Source organism: Rhodnius prolixus, unplaced genomic scaffold (assembly GCF_049639745.1).
Source record: "Rhodnius prolixus isolate KJV_2025 unplaced genomic scaffold, Rpr scaffold_5, whole genome shotgun sequence".
Classification (NCBI taxonomy): Eukaryota; Metazoa; Arthropoda; class Insecta; order Hemiptera; family Reduviidae; genus Rhodnius; species Rhodnius prolixus.
In genome coordinates this window covers 36856472-36877864 of record NW_027411624.1, presented here as the reverse complement: position 1 = coordinate 36877864, position 21393 = coordinate 36856472, and the positions used below count along the sequence as shown (strand labels likewise).

General features: G+C 30.0%; 2 protein-coding genes across 5 annotated transcripts; one reads left to right on the top strand and one right to left on the bottom strand.

The window, feature by feature from the left end:
- Window positions 1–3854: 3854 nt before the first annotated feature.
- On the bottom strand, window positions 3855–15720 carry bwa (alkaline ceramidase). Of its 3 annotated transcripts, none has more exons than XM_074135771.1 (7): window positions 15579–15720; window positions 15395–15496; window positions 15210–15320; window positions 14835–14940; window positions 13265–13555; window positions 12993–13097; window positions 3855–6867 (listed from the first exon to the last, which is right to left on the bottom strand). In XM_074135771.1, exons 2-7 carry the CDS (start codon window positions 15492–15494, stop codon window positions 6756–6758), a joined length of 825 nt encoding a protein of 274 aa, XP_073991872.1. In that variant the 5' UTR covers window positions 15495–15496; window positions 15579–15720; the 3' UTR covers window positions 3855–6755. The 3 variants fall into 3 exon arrangements, with proteins under 3 accessions (XP_073991872.1, XP_073991873.1, XP_073991874.1); XM_074135772.1 differs by having other exon boundaries at window positions 13018–13097; XM_074135773.1 differs by lacking the exon at window positions 3855–6867 and adding an exon at window positions 6891–8575.
- A 95-nt stretch (window positions 15721–15815) lies between these two features.
- On the top strand, window positions 15816–20821 carry mRpL1 (mitochondrial ribosomal protein L1). 2 transcript variants are annotated; one of them, XM_074135770.1, is made up of 9 exons: window positions 15816–15985; window positions 16089–16266; window positions 16767–16980; window positions 17061–17228; window positions 18034–18148; window positions 18214–18332; window positions 19296–19393; window positions 20483–20639; window positions 20722–20821. In XM_074135770.1, the coding sequence occupies exons 1-8, from the start codon at window positions 15967–15969 to the stop codon at window positions 20607–20609; spliced, it is 1038 nt and encodes a 345-aa protein (XP_073991871.1). In that variant the 5' UTR covers window positions 15816–15966; the 3' UTR covers window positions 20610–20639; window positions 20722–20821. The 2 variants fall into 2 exon arrangements, with proteins under 2 accessions (XP_073991871.1, XP_073991870.1); XM_074135769.1 differs by having other exon boundaries at window positions 20483–20821.
- The last annotated feature ends 572 nt before the right edge of the window (window positions 20822–21393 follow it).

Below are 21393 nucleotides of genomic sequence, written 5' to 3'. Positions count from 1 at the left end.
TATAGTTACGTAAGTCTGGGTCAATGTTTGGGTGAGTCAGTATAGTATTTAAAGTGGTTGGAAGTGAGCAGTTCATCTTTAATAATTCCCTCCACGGCTGACCCCTTGTACTTTCTAGGAGAGAATAATAACTTAACTTTTCCTCAGTAGTAAATCAGACATATTGCTGAACGTAACACGTACATGCTACTGTTACAAATAGCAATGTTAATTACATTGTCAATGTAACTGCCTTATCGCTCAACGGAATCGCCACATGGTTTAAGTACCAGTAAAAATATATCGTTCACTAGCACTGGACGTTCTTTTCTTCTAGAAAAACGATTAAGATTGCCGGAAAGCCAGGTAACTGGCAGAACAGTAAATTGTCAGTCCATTTGGAAGACACTACTACCACTATACTAAGATCAGACAACTACCAGAATGACTATTTTTTTCATCTGCGTTCAAGCAAACAATTCTCTGGTCTTCAGTGTTCTGAAGAGAAATGCTCTAAACAAAATTGATTAATATTTCAACTTAGATTATGGCATCACAGATAGGCGAAGCTTGCTCTCCAAAAACACGGCCTTCGTAACTGTGTTTTCAAATATTTCTTTAAATGCTAACTTTTTTTAAGCTAATCTGTTTATAATATAAAGCATCCATTGTTAATGTCAATCTACCTTCGAGAATCGGCTTTAAAGTTGTGTTGGAAATAGAAAAGAGCCAAAGAATTGAGTAAATAATATTTTGTGAATAAATATTTCTTAATAGAGGGTTAAAAACCTCGTTAAACAAAAGTTTTCCAAACGAATTTTGGTAATAGAAGAAAAAATGAACATTATTAATAACTGCAATAATATTATTTTTATTAAAATATAAAGTTGCAACAATTCAACAATGAATTCTCTACCTCTTGCTTGACACAACTTGTGCTAAACCATAAGTATTACAAAAAAAAAATTCATAAAATTGAGCTGCCATTTCTCAAATAACATCAATTACATTTGACTTCATAGTTCTACTCTTTTTCGTTTCTAATTAATTACCATCTGAACACATTTGATATGGTAATTATTGCTACTTTTTAATTAATTTTTTAAGCAATTAGGTCTTTTAGGATTTTCTTAATTTTATCAAAAAAATAATGTACGAGACTAAGAATAAGCGAAGTGCTCTAAGAAGCCTAAAGTACACTGATATGTATTTCCTACAAATTCCTACAATTAACTATTACCGTTACTTTCATTTTTACGTTACCTTATATTTAACTTTGTAGTGGGATTAATTATTTTAAGAAAATAATAATAAACCGTAAATTGAATTAATGTAAAAGCATTTTGTTTCCTTATATGAAGTAATTTTTATTTTATGTTAATTCTTAACTTTGCCTATACCTACCTACATAATGAACGAAAAAATTAACTAACCAATCATTTTTTTCGGTTATAAACTTTAGAGAGCGTATTTTAATTTTGGGAACTGTTGACAAACCCACAGCCTTTTGAGAGACCTCACGCGGTTGCTAGAAAGCAACCTTTTCCTTAAAATCTAAAACCTTTTTTTCAACAAGGTTTTTTTTTTTTTTTACAAGGTGTCCTGAATTTAAATGTGAAACCTAAGGAGAAGAGCACCTAAGTAGCTAGGACCTCTTAATGCTTTTTATTCTTTGTTATCGTTCGTTTTCTGAAGTTAATCATGAAAAAAAAGATATCAAATTAATCTTGTTTAAATTTAATACAAAATTTCTGTACTAGAAGTAATATAGTTCAAATATTAGAGTATCAGGGAGCTATATCGTGTGGAACTGCTTTATTTCTAGGTTAATGAACGACCAAAAGCGTTTGTCCTTTTTTTGATGATAAATAGACAAATACTGCGATACCTTATTCTTGAATACACATCTCCTGAGTTTATCATAAATGTGATACGAACAAATCACACAAATCTGTGGTATCAAACTTTTCTCTCGGGAAATGGAAGAACATCTGAAATTAGACGGGAAATCTTATGGTCTTTGGCAGGCTCGTGCGAAAAATATTTCAAATAGTTTGAAAAGAGTTATAAATTACTTTAATTCTATTCGTTCGTTATTTTTATGGAATTGTTATGCAGAAAGAAAATCGCTTAGCCTAGGGCGTGATGAGAATAAAGCCGACATAGGCCTTTGAAGTGCTTTTAATTTCCACAGCTTTCTTCTATCGGATTGGCAATGATGGGACATCTCTTCCTTGTTATGAGAACAAACTTCAAGACAAAGAAGAATTTATTTAGAAAGACTGTAATAAGACTTAATCGTTTTCTTAAACAAAAAGAAGAGTGAATCTTTTAGTCAGGCTGCACCTAAAGCTTTGAACAAACCGTGCTGGACCATGCATGTTGAAGCTAGTAATGCAGGAGAATAATTTATAATAATAATGGGATTGATCTCCGGGAGTGGTAAACAAAAATTTGGAAGCTGTACGCTACGAAATGGTACAAATTCTTTAAGAGACTTTAGAAAAGAAAACGTAAGAAACGTAAACGTATGTTTGATTTTTAATAAAATTCAGGTTTTTTGTTCACCATTTTCTAGTAAACGAAGCAATAACAAAGATCACATTACCTAAGGTATTTTTGCTTATCTATTTATTAATTTGAAGCCGCTCTACCTACTTTTGATTGACAGCCATTTAAAATCAGGACTGATTAATTGTCTCACATTTAAAAAAAAAAATTAATATACTAATAACAAAACAATTAAATTGAATAAAACTTTAAAAAAAATAATAAAATAATTAGCAAATATCTAAGGCACTGTTTTGTTGTTTGTATTTTACCTTTCTCAAAGCAGAAAATTAATTACAATTAATTAAGATAACTTAAAATTAATTAATTTTAATTGAAAGGTGCAATAAAACATTCCAAAAATTTAAAATAAGGCCTCACAAGGCACTTTGCAAAACCATAAAGTTAAATTCTGTAAAATTTGATTACAAATTACAAAATAAAAAATTGTAAGAACGCGCCGAGACACTTTTTAAATACGAAAAAGAAATAGATGTAACATAAAGAATAGATAAATTTTATAAAAGTTCAATTAAAAATAATAATTTGTAATAATTCTTAGGTTTTAAGTGATTATATAAAGAGACTAGGTTTAAATTTTGAAGAAAAAAATTCAAAGAGGTGATTAACAATCCTAGCAATTTTTATTTACAATTAATTTCCTCTTTTTTTAAAAAATTAATTAATCAATTATCAATTTAAGAGAAAATGAATATTAATGACTGCTATACTAAATTGACAAGTTAGAGAGGCCAGTTACATTATTTTACAGAAATCACTTACACAGCCATACATACGGATACAAAGAAAAAGCGCTTAATGTTCTCATATAGAGACTAATTTTTGAAAAACTAATGCCAAATACTAGAATTAAAAAAACAAAGTGTATAGAGAAGCAATTATGAGATACCTTATTTATGTTTGCATTAATTTTTCTTACAGCTAAAATAATGATCGGATGTATTTATATAAAGCAGGCAGGCTTTTCTTTTTTTGCTGAAGATTTTTAAATATCCGCCAAATATGTAACTAATCTTAGCAGAAGCAACGTATGAGAAAAACAAACATGTATGATAAAATAAAAAATGTGAGTGAAGCGCTCACAAACAAGGCGATCCGACAATAGAATCCTGATTCCAATACTGTAGCCAATTCAATGAGTTAATGAATTAAGAATGCACGTCCTAAAGCCAATTTCAGGTACACCATGCCGTCCAGTTCTCGCTAGGTCAATTAGTGCAATCTTTTCCTTGCCTCGCTCTTTTAAATTGGCACTATTGTGAAGTAGTAGTGCCTTCTTCAGTCAAGTAAAAACTGAAAATACCTTTCTTTTTTTTTTTTTTTTTTTTGCCTGGACCTAGCAGATTTGAGATAATCTAGAAAAGAAATTAGAAGAATCACGAGAATCGAAGAACAATAACCAGATATGTCGTTTCTCTTACCTCATTATTCAAGCGTCAACACCAATGGCACCAATGATCTACGATTTTATAAGTAAAAAGTAAAAATCCTAAAAATAGTTTATTAATATGGAAATAGTTTAATACAGTCTACTTCTTTTATTAGGCCTGATATACGGATGGAAAGAAATTGGTATCTCATATTACTCTATGTTTTGATTTTACAATTAAACAATATCTTTCATTCATACTAATATAAGTAGTAAATTGTGTTGTACATACTTTTTTTTTAATTTTCAAAAACAAGCAACAATTATCACAATTGTTAAAAAGAAAAAAATTATCACAAAAATGTTTACTATTGTTTTTTTATCGTCATCATTAAATATTTGTACATAATATTTTATGTAACAATACAATTTCATGCAGTCGTTAAAATATTAATTTAGTATTCTCTCTACTGAAATATACATTTTTTTATTTCATATTAAAGCGATTTCCTTTTAAAAAATAATAAGTGACAAGCTAAATTATAATTTTAATTTTTCCACATCTCATGTGAATATATAACTTTAACTATTTGAATTAAAATTACAATCGTAAACACAGCATTTTAATACTTTTTTTTTTTATTGCACTACGTTTATTCATTTTTTAAGTCTACGAAAACATTAAAAATGGGCTTATAAATGCTCTTCGACTAGTTTTTTTTTTTTTTTGTAAATGACTGGACATGCTTTGATGCCAGGCTCTATGTTTGTATTAGTTGTTTACTTCAAGTAATTATTATTAGATAATATAATTATATTATGTATTCCAAACTTACCAAAATAATAGCAATACACAATAGTACATATATTTATTAAGGGGAAGATTTATATCCTTTTTCTTCCTCTAAATATTTTATGCATTTTTAATAAATACACCGTTAATTATATAACAGTCTGTTCGAACTTGTTTTAAATATATATTTTAATTGTATGCTTCTTTTATACATATATATATGACTGGTTGTGAGTAAAATTTGAAGAAGGGCAAGATAAATTAGAGCTCTTGCCGTGGTAACCTTTTCAACTAGAAAGTAACTCCTTTAATGGCTAAATTCTTGTTATTAAGCTTTACTTCTTTTTAATATCAAATATTACAAAAAATTAAAAAATAATAAAAGAGTAGCCATTGAATAATCTTGAAGCAAAGTAACATTCACTCTCTTACGAAAATTAAGTAAAATGACTAGGTTTTTTAATCATAGCCTGATCCAAAAACCAACTAGAAACTATTGCATAATTCATGTTTTCACTACTTTCATTTACAAACTTTAATTAAACTCAAAAATCATTGTGAACAATTTCGTAGTGAAGTGCGGTTTAGATTCCTCTAAGCTGTAAAGCTTATAAAGTCACCATACAACCTTTGAAATTTTACCACTGGATATAAAATCCTGCGTTCACTTCCGGCCTTGCAGGATATAAAATCTTAAGAAGAATTTCTAGGCTAAGCATAGCTTGAAGATTCTGACTAAAATTGGTAGCCAAAATATGGTCTTCTCCGACTGGGTGGAAAGACCTGAACTTTTTCGTCAACAAAGGTAAAGAAACGGAAGATTACTTTGTAATTCCCGAGATACTTCTTTAGTTTTCACAGGAACCAAATTCACAGCTAGGGCAATCTTTCACGGTAACTGCAGCTACCAAAGAACGGGTGCACAACTATACGCAGAGAAGGTATTATTCGTGGCTGAAGGCTTTTGACAGTTTATTATTAGCAACTCGATTAAATTTACTATGATACTATTCCATCATGGCCTGGCGACCATTCAGATGATCGTAGCGTATGTCAACATAGAGCTGTTGACAGAGCAGATTCTGTAAGGTAAAAGAGGAAGTGGCAGAAAGATTTACTTGTAGCGCACTGCCCCAGTGCCAGGGTCCACTTTACGCCAGTAGGACTTGTAACCTTTAAGAGTTCTGCTCTTCAGAGAACAATTGATGCTATCATACTTTGCTACCATACTTAAGTATTAATGACAGGACTGAAGGAGATATTCTAACTAGTAAGGCAACAAAAGACCCTCTAGTTGCAGTACCAAAAGGCTTTCTCTTCTGGGTTCGTCCAGGCAGGTAATGTTTTTTTTGTTTTGTTTTTTGCTTTTTTGTCCAGAATAAGACAAAGGTTGTAAGGAGAGCTGAAACCGTAAATATAAATAATTAAAAACCTCAGATACTTCGTTTAGTTTGAAATTGAAATTTTATAAACTAGTAACTAATAATTTATTAACTAAGTAAGTTATAAAAATGGAGCTTTAGCCAAAATAATATTGTATCGTAGAATGGTTAATACTTATTAAGTAGGTTTTTATTATTATTATTATTACTGAATATATGTTACAAAGAAGGAGTCGACAAACCAAATTTATTTCCTTTATGTCATCTTTAGTTAGATTTTTAAAATGTATCAATTAATTTGTATGAAATAATGCGAAATAGAGTAACTTTAAACTTCTCGTAGACAAAAATTTCTAGTTTAACTACATATCTAAAACCAAAGTTTATTTCGAAGATTTTCTAATTCTTATTACAGCACAAAGTACATGGAATTAATTAATTCCATTAAAAAAGAAGTATTTGCTAATGCTCAATTAGGCATTTTTATTACCTACTTCAAACCATCTTTTAAAAGAAAAAATCATTTAAGCCAGGCGAATAAATAGGCAGAATAAAATTAATTTGTACACTTCTGCCTACAGTACTGTACCAAGAATTAGCAAATCTATCCGATACATAAGGAATGATACGTTTGCTTATTGTTTACAATATGATAATATGGTCAATTGAGCATGGACTTAGGAACCCACCTAAGTCCAAATCCAAAATGTGAAGGACGGAGTTGAGTGTTAAACTTAGGCTTCTCATATCGATAATCGTAAGAAGCATGAATCCTGTATTTTGAAAAGAATAAAATATATATAAAATTAATATTTAAATAAATAATCTGAAAGATAAGTGAGCAAATAATCTCATATATTAAACAAATTTATTGTGCAAATAGTCGTTACACTACTATCGATTCCTTAATACTAAAAGCTTATTAGGCAAAAAATAAAAATAATAAATTATCTATTCCTTGTAAGTAGCAGAAAATGAAATCAAAGAAAAATAGAAAATCCAAGCAATGTAATATTAAGAAAACCTTGTAATTAAGAAAACAGTTCATTATTTTTGGTGACTGAATCATAGTTTCTATAGGATGAAAAAAATAAATGCCAGTTTCAGTCATGATAAACTTTATTTTTGCCGAGCTTTCGACCTAGGGACTAGGTCATCTTCAGGGCTAATTTACAATATACCATTTTACATTATTAGAGGGTAGGTGTGTCTTCTGTCTTGTCTGTACATGGACTGTCCATGTTTATTACTATGTTTATTAAGCAATTTTTCTAATCGTTGAAATATACAAAAATTAAAATTTGCTAATAAACAATCGAGTAATATTTGCTTCACATGGTTTATAAATTTCTTTTTAAAAAATTTTCAGTATTGAGTTTTATACGTTTTTAGAGCAATTATTTGTTTTGACTTACGACTGAGTCTAAAAGTAATCGTTGGAAATTGCTCTGTCACGAGAGAAATGAAAATAACGAGAAGCTAAATCTCTACAATATGTTGTGAATTCTTCTTAAGATTTGACCAATAGCGATCAAAACTATTAGCTGAAACTTCTTGAAAATAAATACTAAAATTTTTCTTGTAAGTTCATATTCTCCAAAATATTTGTGGAGCTATAGCTTAACAAAATTTCAAACATTGAAAAGAAAAAACATCTTTCTAAGTAATTGATTCTGTTATTTATTTTATTTATTCTTTAAAAATATTTGCATTCAACTTCTTAATAAAGGTATTTTTGGTTGAAAAAAAAAAAAAAAAAAGAATTGTCTATATTCAACACTACTAAATGGGCTCAACTCCAATTTCTTTTCTTGTGTGCATATGGTAAAAAATATTGCATTTATGCCAAAACTGGCTTACACCAAAAATAGACATTAAATGTAAAAAGAGAAAGAATGCTATAAAACTTTTAGCGATAGATTTCAGACTCGTTCCACTTTTTTTTTCTTTTTGGAAACCAATAAGTTTAATTAGTTTTCATTTAATTTGTCTCCACCATTTTATAGTGTTTTGTATTTTAGTAACTATCTGAGATATGTCTAAGATAACAAAAATCTTTTTTCCCAATAGTTGTAATGACTTATTATTATTTTTTAAAAATTTGTTTATTTATTTTGCAACTGTAATTATTACAATAAGCGAAAAAATATTATTTATAAATGAATAATAATAATAATAATCCCTTTTCTTTAATAAACTATTATATTTTTTCTTTGTCAACATTATTTTATAACATAATTAGCAGTTAATTACTCAGGCGAAATCTACGTTTCAAGAGTTGAACCCATAATAGTTCATGCAAATATTTCTTGCGGCTAAGAATTTACTAATGAATTTACACTTATTAAAAACCTATTGTGAGCACAAATTTTTATGATTGATAATAACCATCAATTATTGATGAAGTCGAAATCTAACAGAGCTTAAGGAATAGGAAGATTGATCCTAACAGATTCATTCATTTCATGGTTGGAAGTATTACTGAAAAAATCATGTAATTCAAAATTTAATGTTAAGAAAAAATAAATACTATCACGAAAAAATATTAACTCTAAACTATGGTTATGAATTTTGTGGCACACACACAAAAAAGTAGATTATAACTTGCAAGTGGCATTCTTAAACTACAATTTTCATTTCAAATTACAAACTTTTTTTTTACTTTAAATGTTTACTACCTTCTTACACTCACCCACTTAGTAATCACTTAGTAATTCGTTTTAATACTTTTATTATTTTCAATATTAAATTTCGGCTGAATTCTATTGGGATGTGAAAGTGTACCGCATTAGATCGTTCATTTTTTCCGCGATTTTATCAAAAATAATTTCAATGATTGTTTGTTTAACTTCCATTCAAATTTTTTACTTTCTTTAACTAGAAAAAGAAAGTATTGGCCACGTCAATTTTCAAAATTTACTTCTAAACGGAAATATCCGCTTAGATCTTCTGAGTCAGGAAAAATAATTTTTTAAAAAAAGGATCTGTGTTTATTATGTTTACTTTCAAAAAAAATCGCTGGTTCATACATTATTAATCGATTTGCACCTACTGAGGGATCTGACCGTAACTTTTACACAAGTATATATTTGAAAATTAAACTTTCTGATCAGAATGAATGAAGCCAGACGTCCAAAATTAGCTGGGAGCGTTTGTTTATGTTACTTTAGGGCAAGTACGTGAGCAATCTATTGACTATTTTGTTTAGAATTTATAAACACATTTTTACCAGCTCATCATTTAATGAATTCTTTGAAAAACATACATATTTCCATAATATATAATAAATATTTCGTATATGATAATATTTCTTTTTACCCTAACCAATTTTGGGACTCTTTCAAAAATGAAACCTATCTTAAAACCCGCCTCTCCAGTAAGGGACGCAGAGAGAGAGACAGAGTGAGAAGGAGAGAGCAAGAGAGCGCTTATAGAACGAAAAATGACGCGGACAATAAGACAAGATGCATGGGAAAACTCACTAACCCAACCTTTGGTTTGCTCCATCAATATGAGTTGCATAAATTTTAGTTTTTTATTTTTGGCTCGTTAAGATGAGCTCATTAGATAAGAATCGAGACTCTCTGAGGTGCGAGCTCGTAGCCACTTCAAATATTAAAGTAGTATTTACTTTTGTTTCTTTAAAAAAAAATCCTATCACATTTCTATGAAAAAGCTCTTATCACAGTGTGAAAAATTATTACGTGATTTTTTTTTTTTTTACGCAAATAAAAACAATCAAAGTTAATCTTAAAGATTAATGTAAATGTACCTTTGCAGAAATTTAAATAAAGAATGGCCTTTCAAAATATTTTAATAATAAAAACCTTAAAAATGTAATCTTAAAATTGCTGATTGGTTGCTATTGCTTTACGCAAATATCATTTCAAATATATTTATTTACACTATTTTACTCCACTCAAATAGAAATATTTTAGAAATATCAATCTAAAACAACGAATTGGAAGATTACAAGTCCATCAAAAGTGGTCTTGTGAGAATGATTTTTCTTTAATATCTAGGCAGTCACCAAAAGCGTTTCATTTGAAGTAGGTTGTAACATATATGTAATAGGCCTTTTTTATACTTGGGTTTGCCGCTTACGTTAAGGCTTGGGCTTGGTGATGAACGCCAATTAATGATGATATAATTGAAGTAAAAGGAAACCGGATGGCTTTTGAGGGTATTTAAAGGGACGTCAGATTGAAAATGGAAGATGGCGGAGAGATAAGCAACAATTGTGATACCATACTACTCAACAATTCAATGGAATATGTTCTTTATTAGCAAAATGCATGAAGCATCTGTATCTGCAGAAAAGATTGTCACAAATATTTTTATCGAAACCTAAACTGTTTCTAATTAGATAAGAATATTCCTTAAAAATAAAAATGTTTATGGCAAGAAATATCTCAAAAAATCGCCTTCTTTATTTGTAGTACATTTTGGTTAGGGTAGTATTTATTTAAAAACAAAAACTCTAACATCATTAAATTAATAATCTTTTTTATTTTTGAAATTTGGTTAAGAATAATTATTTTTATTAAATCCTGCTTGTAAGATTATGAAGTTCAAAGAATAGTAGCAATGTTGCTGCTACAAATGTTGTAATTAGGTCACGATAACTAGACCAATTGAAACAACTAATAAAAAATGATACAATGATTATAAGGAATTGCAGCATGTGAGCAATTAAGGCTAAGATTTCTTTTAATTTCGCGATTTCAAAAAAATAAAAATAAAAAAAAGATTAACTAAGGAGGTAACAATAAAGATCACGCGAAAAACATTACAGGACATTTCTTTTGCTACATTGATGACAATTTCACTGACAGATTTATTCGCAACATTGAATTTTAGCGAATGTCTTGTCGTTGTTCTTCGAAACTAGGTGGTGTAGCAGTGTTGCCAAAAATGATACTTTATGCAGAAAGTGAGTATTGTTATTTCTTCTGCGCCACTAACAGTACCCTCTTTACTTAATCCTCTTTGTTTATTACCCCTGTTACTACAATTCTTAGGGTTCTATCATATATTTTCCAAACTGAGTGTCCTTGGAAAATTATTCATATAAAAGTTTTCATTCTATCCAAACGAAATTTCTGAGGTAGCATTCAATTGCATAAGCAACAAACACACGTACAATATTCCAAAAACTATTTTTTTTATAAAGGAATCCCTAACGAATGTACTTCGGTGAACATTCTATTTCTAAAATCTGTCACGATTCTTACTCTCACGAAATTCAAGGATTATACCGCAAAATTCCTTCATAAATTTATTAATTCATTTGGCTGGCTTTAATTGTAAGAAGTGTTTCATTCTGCTATTTATTTATGTAAATAATAAACTGTATTGTCTAAATTATTTTCGTAATAAAAATTTAGATAATATTAAACACATTATAAAGACAGCAGGAAAGAAAAACTGATAAAAATCTTTTTTTCTTTTTTCCAAAGAAATTTTGGCCTTGAAAAAGTATAGATTAATTACTGATTGCATATTAATTTTTAAAAAATCTCACGACCTTCTTTATTAATATCTAAAACTATAAAAATAAACAATTTTCTTCAGATATAAAGAATTGTATTACCTTCAGCTATCTTTGAAAAATTTACTTATTAATAGACTTGCGAAAAAATATTTCTACAATGGAGCTCGACCTCCTAATTAAATTGAACAAATTAAATATTAAAACACTAAATAGAAAATTAAAAATCTAATAATCTCTCAATTCAATAAAATTAATCCTAAAATCACAAGTAAACTTGGAAAGTGAGAAAGCTTTTACACAAATAGTTAATACATATTAAAGTTAGTAATAGTATGAATGTTATAGTGTAAATCAGAGTAAATGAAATAGTTAATTGAATATTTTTCTATTGTACCTTCGCATCTTATTAATTCAAACAAAATTTTTGAAATAAATACTTTAAACACTTTCTTAAAAACAATAAATAAATAAGTTAGTAAATAGTGAAGAATAACAGTGGTGGATTATCAATCCAACCTTTGCCTGGTATCTTGGGTACCTGGGTCCTGCAATAAAGTTCACTAAACTGAACTCTGATATAAATGATCGTTTATCGTCTTTAAGGAGCTCTTCGCTATGCAAATTGGGCAAAAATGAACTGAATGTTCTAAAAGTGGCACTTATCTAAGACATTTTTCTGCAAAGCAGCATTCGTTGAAACGGATTTAGTGATGCTCATATTCCGTGCTTCATAGATTTCCAGACTGCCCTGAGCTCTGAGTACTCTTACTAAGGAAACAACTATGATTATACTTATCAGTTGCTCCTTTTTTTGGTGGTAGAGAATACTGTTTCAGTTTCTGATCCCCATACAGAACATCCCGTATTCTATGAAACTAATATGCTGATGAGACGACACGAGAAGGAGCTTCGATGGCTACGTTTATTCAATCTGTATTCCTTCATTCTATCAGCGATTGGATCAGGTGGAACAGTAGGTCTTTAAAGGATATTAGAAGAGGTGGAGATTCCACTCCGATACTCTTCGGGCTATGAAACCTAATGACCTGGCGTTAACGATGCTGCTTAATTACATCAGATGATGACCACACAAGCTCTGAAACACCGCCCAGGGTTGAGGGGCGTGCGAGAAACAATAATTTTTTTTTTTTTAAGCTATCGTATGCCCTTTAATTGGAAAAGTACATTAGAACATCAAATGTGAAACCTCTTGATTGACCTATTCCGAAAACAACTAAGTAGTGATATCAACTGTTACATTCAAAGAGTTCTGCAGTATTTATTTAGATTGTATTATTTATATTTTTTTCAAAGCGAAGAGAAAAGATTCAAGAAAAATCCAATTTTTTGACAAAATGTGCTATGTTCTTACCAATGTAACTAAAGTGAAAAAATCAGACTTACGTAAATAATACTTGTAAATATGTACCATATCCAGCCATGCAATGCCACCAACCATGAAGCTGTGTTAATGGATTCAGTACAGTAGGAATGCTTGCTCGAATCGTCCTGAAAGAATTGAATCTTTCTTTTTTTATAAATTCAAAAAATGTTTCTTTTAAAACAAGATAAGTAAAAATTATGATAAAATAATCTTATTGGTAAGGAAGAATTTTTAGATTATGGATATTTTCAGTAAAATGAAAGTAAAAAAGTTCAAATGAAATTTTACTCACTGCAAATTGGCACAGAATACATTGTCGATGTTCCATAAGAAGAAACCAAAAAGGTATATTGAAGTAGAAACAAAGAATATTTGCTTACAAACTCGACATTTTTTTTCTCGAAGCAATCGTATTTCTAAAATGAATGAAGCAATCACTAATATGCCGTAAGATGTATGCTGAAGTAAAGGCTGGGGCCAATATAGGTACAATACGGTGAACATTACTGCAAATAACGTCAGGAAGAATAACAGTGGTGGGTTATCAATCCAACCTTTGCCTGGTATCTTGGGTACCTGGGTCCTGCAATAAAGTTCACTAAACTGAACTCTGATATAAATGATCGTTTATCGTCTTCAATTTTTAATTTTCTTTTTTACCTTTTTTATTTAAATAAGTTTGAGATTTTAATTGCAAATGAAAACTTAAAATTTATGAAATGATACATAACTTTATTCTAATGAGTTATGAAAATTAAACGATATCGCACGCAATTATTTCTTCCAAAGAAATTGTCAATCAAAAACAATTTGTTACAACAGAATTACATATCGAAAACATTTTATTTAATTATCCAGACTTTAGTTCTTTAATTTACTAATTCAAATATTTGGGAAGAGTTAGGGCTAAGTACTTATGTTAGTTCTATGACTCTCAAGTAGAAATCCTAGGTCCAAGTTTAGCTGGCTAACCAAATGTTTTCTTCCTACAAGCCCCTTAAGGTAATGAGCAGTGTTCTCCAGAAAAAAAAGATTACTTTTCGAAGACGGCAGGATATGAGAAGCTCCCGAGTTGATATATCGATTTGTTCGCGCCTTAAATTAAACAGAAATTAATATAAGTGACTGTTAAGTCATTAATATTTAATGCCAGGAAATAATAGAAAAATTAGCAGATTATTTATTTTTCTTATTTATTGCAAGTTTTATTACTTTATATGGTACGATATTGATCTTAAAACAATCAGAAATGAGGATTTTTTCAATTTATTTAACATATTTTTTCTGAAGAATTGATCCCATAAGTTTTGTTAGAAAGTTGTAATACACTTATAAAAGTAAAATAAAATTAGATAATTTTTTAGTAGCGCAAAGAAATTTTATACAATGAATTTTAATCCTTATCGCCCGTTTAATTTAATTTTGTTTTTTTTTAACTTCAAATCGACAAAATTGAAGTTTTTGTTTTGTTGTTTTTGTCAACTTTACAATCAATCGTACTTATAGTAGTAAAGATTAGGATAAATAATTTTTGCTGGTAATTGATAAAGAATTTTTTTGAAGGTTACCGCAAAGTTCAGAGAAACGTACATTATAATTACTTGGGAATGTTTTAAACTATTTATTATCCCCAACTGATGGATCGATTGCAAAACCGAATTTATGTCATTGCATAAATAATTCAATCAGTTTTATTTTTTTATTACATTATTTCTTCTTTGGAATACTTTTTTAACAATTAGTTAATAATTTTGGAATTCCCTACTGAACATAATAGGAAATTAGCACAGAATCGTTTTTAAATGGTCAATTAATTTATTAATTCATTATACTTTCAGCTATTAAGAAAGATGCAAACTTACAGACAATAGACGAGGACACAAGTCCCCCAGACCATTGGCAGCTCGTCGAAGAGCTGCATTTCATATAACAATGTCATATGAAAAGCCCAAGATCCAAGACCCACAACTGTTAGAAAGAAAAACAAACAATTTACAAAATAACGTAAATTTATTATTTATTTCTTTATTTTAACAAAATCAAACATTTATTCAAAAATGATCCATTTATTTTATGACAAATAGAGATTATAAGCTTTGCCTTATAATCCTGCTTAATGAGAAGGAACAGTAGAGATCATTGCATGAAACAGATTTATCTCTCATATTTCTGCATATAAAAGGGAGTCCAACAGTTCTAAATGAGAAAACAGAGAGAAGAAAAAATAAAATACTCACTCAGTAGAAGGAAATGGCAATATATAAACTTTTTTTGAAACTTTTGTTTTATCACTTCTAACATACCCCAAAGAGGAGGCAAAATCATCATTAAATTGCTAATAGTGTTACCTAAAAAAATTATTGATTGTAAACCACTTTAATAAACAAAGGTGTACAACGAGTAAATAAATACTATCACATACTCAATTCTGCTATGTAAAAGCTGAATTCATAATTATTTTCGCACCAGTCTATAGTTGACGTTGGCTTGCCCCAGTAGCCCTCAGAATTTATAGGGGCCATTCCTAAATAAAAGAAAAAAAAAAAAAAAACATTGGCAACGAATTTGGTAAGAGTCACCACAGTTTGTAATTTCTAATCATTTACCTCAACTATCAAAGCATCACCGAACGGACGACACGAACTGACGATCCTGGAGCAACATACAATGCAGTTAAATCACCTAATCTCAATTCCCCCACTCCTCCATTACAAAACGTATTCTGGACCAAACCAATTGAACAGAAATATTTTTAATATAATTGAAATCACTATTTAAGACAGTCTACATTTACAAATAGCCTTTGAAAAAACATGTGGTCTAAGTAAATCTTAAATTCACAAGTTGATGTCAGATCCTCGCACAAAGTCACCCCCATTTTCTACTTTAGGTTCGGTAGTCTTCCAGTCCAAACTAGTAGAGGGGTTGAGGCAATTACAAGGTTATTTGGCACCAGGTTATTCCTCTCTTGAATTGAATTAGGTTTTATTTAAAATGTTTCTCTACAAAAGAGGTAATTGTATTCTATATTTTGTTATAAATACAACATTGAGTTCTGCAATTTAAAGATGGCTTCGTAAACTAACATGTATTTAAGGTGAAATAAATTGTTTTAGCTTTTCCAGCACTTAGTTTTCTTAATAAGAATGATTACTTAACTAAACAAGATACTTTAGGCCAAACTAGAGCTTATGCAGCAAGGAAAGGTACCAGAGAGAAAGCAAGGAAAAAAAAAGTTAAAGTGGAGATAAAAAAAGAAGCATTCATCCCTCACAATTTACGAGAAAAATCTACGTAAGTATACTTAATTCGCTAAAGCCTTATCTGTAAGCCCTCCTTTGTGCAGATTTCTCCTCCATTCTGGTGTAGAGGTTTCACAACATCGCACTAAGCCACCTTGGAAAACTTTAAACGCTCTCGTCGTACGCTAATTAAATAAGTTTTGTTTGTTGTGGTTAAACGATACGATCTTTTGTGACAAAATAGACAGTAGGAGTGGCTTTCTTTTTCATGTTTGGCGGCTAACAGATTTGTTTTTCTTATTTTGGTAGCACTACAGTGATGGTATGTGAGGGATTGTCCCCACAAAATAAATTTAGAATACCTAACAAAAGTACATTGAATGTTATTTTACGTCTTCGTAAATATAATCGTTTAGCAATCGTAGAGTAGGAGTTCAAGTGCAATGTGTTCTAATCTCTAGTTTGCTAGAATATGTGAATGCTGTGTATTTTTCAAAGTTTCTTTTAATAAATTTTCTTTTGTTTTGGTGTTAACATGATTTGATTGAATAGGACTAAGTCATCAGTATCACGTAGATTGAAAGATGAATTTAAATGTCCAGCACCATCTGACAATGTCTGGATTGGTAGATTCTATCAGTGGCGAAATTATGATTTTAAAGATGCAGTTGAATGTCACCGTGAAACCCACCATCCTGAGATTTACAACACGCCAGAAGCTCCACTTCATGCATTTATAGAGCTAAATATGACTGGAGCAAAAAAAGTAATTTTCTACATTACATTCTTAATTTGTTTCACATTAAAGACTCACGCATATTGTAACATTGTATTTGTAATTTTTAGAATAAATATGTGGATTCGTTTTCAAGATTGGCCAAGATTCCTCATGCATTTAATCACGGTGAAAATAGAGATATCTTGGTTTTCTGTAAAACTGAAGAATTAAGAGAACAAGCTGAAAAGGCTGGAGCAACGCTTGTTGGAGATGTAGATGTTGTTAAAAAAGTAGAGGTGTGTTTCTTAAATTATATATTTTATTAAACTCTATTGATTCGGAGATGTAAACTGCACAACGAAATCTAAACTTCAAATTGATTATTTTCTGTCTTAATATTGGTTATTTCCCCCTGCAATTTGGGTAGTGCCCAGAGACTCCAGAACATGGATTAAGTAAGTGAACAGATTATATCTTGCATCCCATTCTTAAACAAAAGCAGAATATGTCGACCTATTCGTTCTGCGGGTTAATTCTAGGTATCAAATCCGTTGTGATAATTACTACTTCCTCTGGTGCGCTACTTGCGGTGAATTATTATCGCTCTTTACACAAGTTGTTTCAGCGTCTAAGAGAGGGTTTGATTCAGACATACGCATATAAAAAAAAAACGCTTTCTACAAATTTCATCTGATTGTATAAACAAAACTAGTCTTTGTAATGAGAACGGTTTCCTAAAGTTCAAGTGGTTCAACGAAATGGTGATTTGCAAAAAGTCGCTTTTCAACTGTTTTTTTTCATTATAGAGGTCCTGATGCGGAACAACAACAACTCGTACAAACTTCTGATTGTTCAAGAGCTCATCACTTGTAGGCATTTATTTTCTCTCTTTCTTATTGTTCACCGCGAAATTCAAAGTCATTAAAAGACTTTCTAATTCTCCAGTCAATCAATGATCGTGTTGTCAAATGAAATTTTATTTATATAGGAAATAAAGTAAAAATATTTGTTTAGTTTTTTGTCTGTGAGTTAAAACTTTTCATGTTACAACTTTCCAAAAAAAAATTCATGAAATATTAACAAATAAATTTGGTTTTCTAGAGAGGTGAAATAGTGTTACCAGACTTTCAATACATTCTTGCTCATCCTAATATCCTGCCAGAGTTAGTTAGCTTGAAGGGCTTGTTGAAGAAAAAGTTCCCATCTCCAAAACAAGGTAAACATTTATATAAATATTAAAAACTCTTAAAGCCAAACCTTTTATAACTATTGTTGTTGCAGGAACATTAGGGATTCATGTAGGAGAAATGGTGAAAAATTTTAAGACAGGTATAGAATACATTGCTCTAAGGGACGATACGGAATTGGATTATGGTTGGGTTGATACTTCAATTGGTCCTGTAAGTTATTTGCTGAGAACTTCTTTTCTAAATGTGTTTGTTGTGACCTACGAACAATTGCAGAAATTTTTTTGGACATGTTACATTTAAAATTATTTGTGAGCTATTTTTTGAAGAATTGGCCTTCAGTAGTTGGAAAAATGTTCTTTTGTTAATGCTTGATTTCACACTGAAGGATAGTGGGACGTACTAGTTTAATTATCAAATTTTAAATTTTATTCGTTGTGTTTGAATTTTGAGTTCGAGACCAATTTTTGTAGTAAAAACCACTTTTTCTTACTCAAAGGGCCTCAAATAGAGTATTTCCGTTTAAAATAAATGTAGAAAATCTGTACGAAGTTAAATTCATACTTTATCTTACGTGGAGTAATATAACCCTCCAACTCTTAACATCACCAACATTTTATAGTTTATTTTTATTTGAGCCAGAAGATGAAATGTTGTAATGGTCACCAACTGTTCGTTTATGTGTATATCGTGAGATGCTGCTACATTTTAATAATATTTTAGGATTTACTTTCCTTAGAGAATCTGTAATCTTAGAGAAATTAATTTTTTAAATTCTTTATAGGGAATTTTATTTTAGATAAGTGAAAAATATTGCAGCCCTCGTTTTACTTTCTTTTAGTTTACTTGTAAGAGAAGGTAGGTGTTGTAATCGTACAGATTTTATATTTTGTGATAATGGATATGTTCGATTTGAGATTCTCAGAGTGTGAAAAATTTGTTTTACCCATTAGCTACTGGGTGTTTTGTCATTCGTTCAATTCAGTGTACTGGACGGTTTTACTAAGTGTATAATGTTGGTTAGAATTAACTGTTACTTGAAAATTAGGAGTTTAAGGAAACATAAAGAGTTAGATTCTTGAGAATTAAGAGAAAGTCGTTTGAGAGTCCAAACCAGATTTTAAGTTGCTATGAATAAAACTAAACTGGATTAATTTTGTTTTTGTTTTTTCTTAGCTTAATATGGATAAGGTAGAATTGGAAGCAAATTTAAAATCAGTAATCGATGATATTATGAGCGTGAGACCTAAAAGAGAAGGACCCTTTATCACAAGGTAACACTATATTATCTACATGAATAAATCAATAAATCTGTTAGTTACCTTAGCGTAATTATTCTTTTCGAAATGTTTTCGAAACAAATAAAACAGTTTTTTTTCTAAAACATAACTAACTGATCATTGCTTAACTACCTTTTCAAAAGGATATTTTAGCTGACGAAACGTTAGAAAATTATAAATTATATTGTGTATTCATTTTTTTATTGAAAGAAAAGTGTGATTTCTTTGAATATTTTAATGAGCCGGTTGAGAATAGTACTTGATTGTGGCGGAAAAGTTGTTTGTGAATTGAAGCAGGTTCACAGGGGAAAGTGGACTAGCTACTTCTTCAGAGAACGTTGCATCTCTGCAGCTAATAGTTCAAACAAACCGCTGGAAGGTACCCTAGTCTTCGTACAGTCCTACACTACGCTGTACGCATAGGGTCTGCCAATGTATTGATGTTTGCAACTATTTAGGTTTAGCGAATGATTGGCAACTCACTGTGGCATTATCACACAGTATGTTCACAATTACGCTTTTTATACTTTTTAGGTACCCTACATTGCGTGAGAAATACTTAAAAAGATCTTTTAGTTCGCAGTAGATTTTATCGTACTTTATAAAGCTATTCCCCTGTAGACAACAATTTAGAGAAATTCGGGCATTAAGGAACATCTCGGATCTAACAGTTTCCAGTTTTTTTTAGTAGGAATAAAAATAGTCGGTTAATCGTAGTCACATGATGGCTTAAAAGGTCTGGTCTTCATTGTGTTGGATAAACCATGGTTTTGTTATGTCAGAATGGATTGCGAAAGCAAAATATTTTAGCTCTTGTACAGTCTCTGTACTCCTAATTTAACATTTTCTTAATTTGTTTGAACTTGTAAAATGAAAGTGGGATTTTTTTTTTTGCTCTATTGCTTTTTTCGTCTTTACGCTTGTCTTTCGCAGGAGGTTGGAAAAATATTTTGACGGCTGACTTTCTCTGATCATTGTCGAAATGAAACTCTCCTCATAATTCATATCCTGACGATATGAAAACAACTTTATTTTAATATAATTATCTTTACTTTTTTTAATTTTTCCATTTTATATTTTTAGGGTTATGTTAAAATGTGCACCATCTGTAGAAAAATTTAAAATTAATTTAGAACCTTTATTATCAGAAGATTATAAGAAAGACGGTTATGAAAGTGATAGCGATTCTGAAGATACCAAAAAGTCTTAGAATTAAAAAGCAGCAGCATCTGCCAATTCTGTAAGGTTGCGCTGCAAATTGAGATATTAGATGTTTTTTTAAAATCTAGCATTGTTGTGCTTTAAGATTTAAGAATTTACAGGTTTTACCTTGTTGCAAGAAATGTTTTATGATTTAAAAGCCTAAGAGATGCTTTTGTACATAAAAATATTTGTAAATAAAAACAAAAAATTAATAACTAATTGGAAAGAGTATTTTCCTACTATAGAAAAAATTACACATCTATAAAGGTACAATTTTTTAAAAAATATTTATTACAATGTATATTTTCTTTATTGTTCTTACATCTGGTCAAACCAGTTTTTCAATAAGAGATTTGTTACAGAATTGTCTGCAGCGTGTTTATTGGCTTACGGGCCACTACTGAACAAGTGTTCGCTAGTGATTCAATCTTAGAAACTATTTAATATTTAACCAATAATTAATTGGATAAACATGTTGGTTTTCTCCAAGTTAAGCAAAACTTACGACTAGCCTGTGCAGGTTTACTTGACTCCTATCTGCAGGGCCCGGATGGCAGCTCCACTATTAATCAAAGCAGGTCATGAACAGACAAGAGTCACATTGAATTAAACATTCTTCCGTCGACCGTTTAAGAAAATGAATTCTGACGTGAAATTGCAAACTTTCCATGATGGGTAGCAGCAGTTTTAAGTCTCTGTGAATTAACCGCAAGAGTCTTTTTTTGAAAGGGATTGATGTAATTGCAAATATCGTCAAATACAAAAACATCGTTGAAATTGATCTTATTTTA

Bases quoted from the DNA above. Each gene is read 5' to 3' on its own strand.
- bwa (XM_074135771.1), bottom strand. From the start codon at position 15,494: ATGGCCCCTATAAATTCTGAGGGCTACTGGGGCAAGCCAACGTCAACT. The intron at 13,556-14,834 runs GTAAGTTTGCAT...ACTTTATTGCAG, and splicing joins TGTGTCCTCGTCTATTGTCT to GACCCAGGTACCCAAGATAC. The intron at 6,868-12,992 runs GTAAGTCTGATT...TTCAAAATACAG, and splicing joins TATTTACAAGTATTATTTAC to GATTCATGCTTCTTACGATT.
- mRpL1 (XM_074135770.1), top strand. The intron at 18,333-19,295 runs GTAAGTTATTTG...GTTTTTTCTTAG, and splicing joins TTGATACTTCAATTGGTCCT to CTTAATATGGATAAGGTAGA. The intron at 19,394-20,482 runs GTAACACTATAT...TTATATTTTTAG, and splicing joins GAAGGACCCTTTATCACAAG to GGTTATGTTAAAATGTGCAC.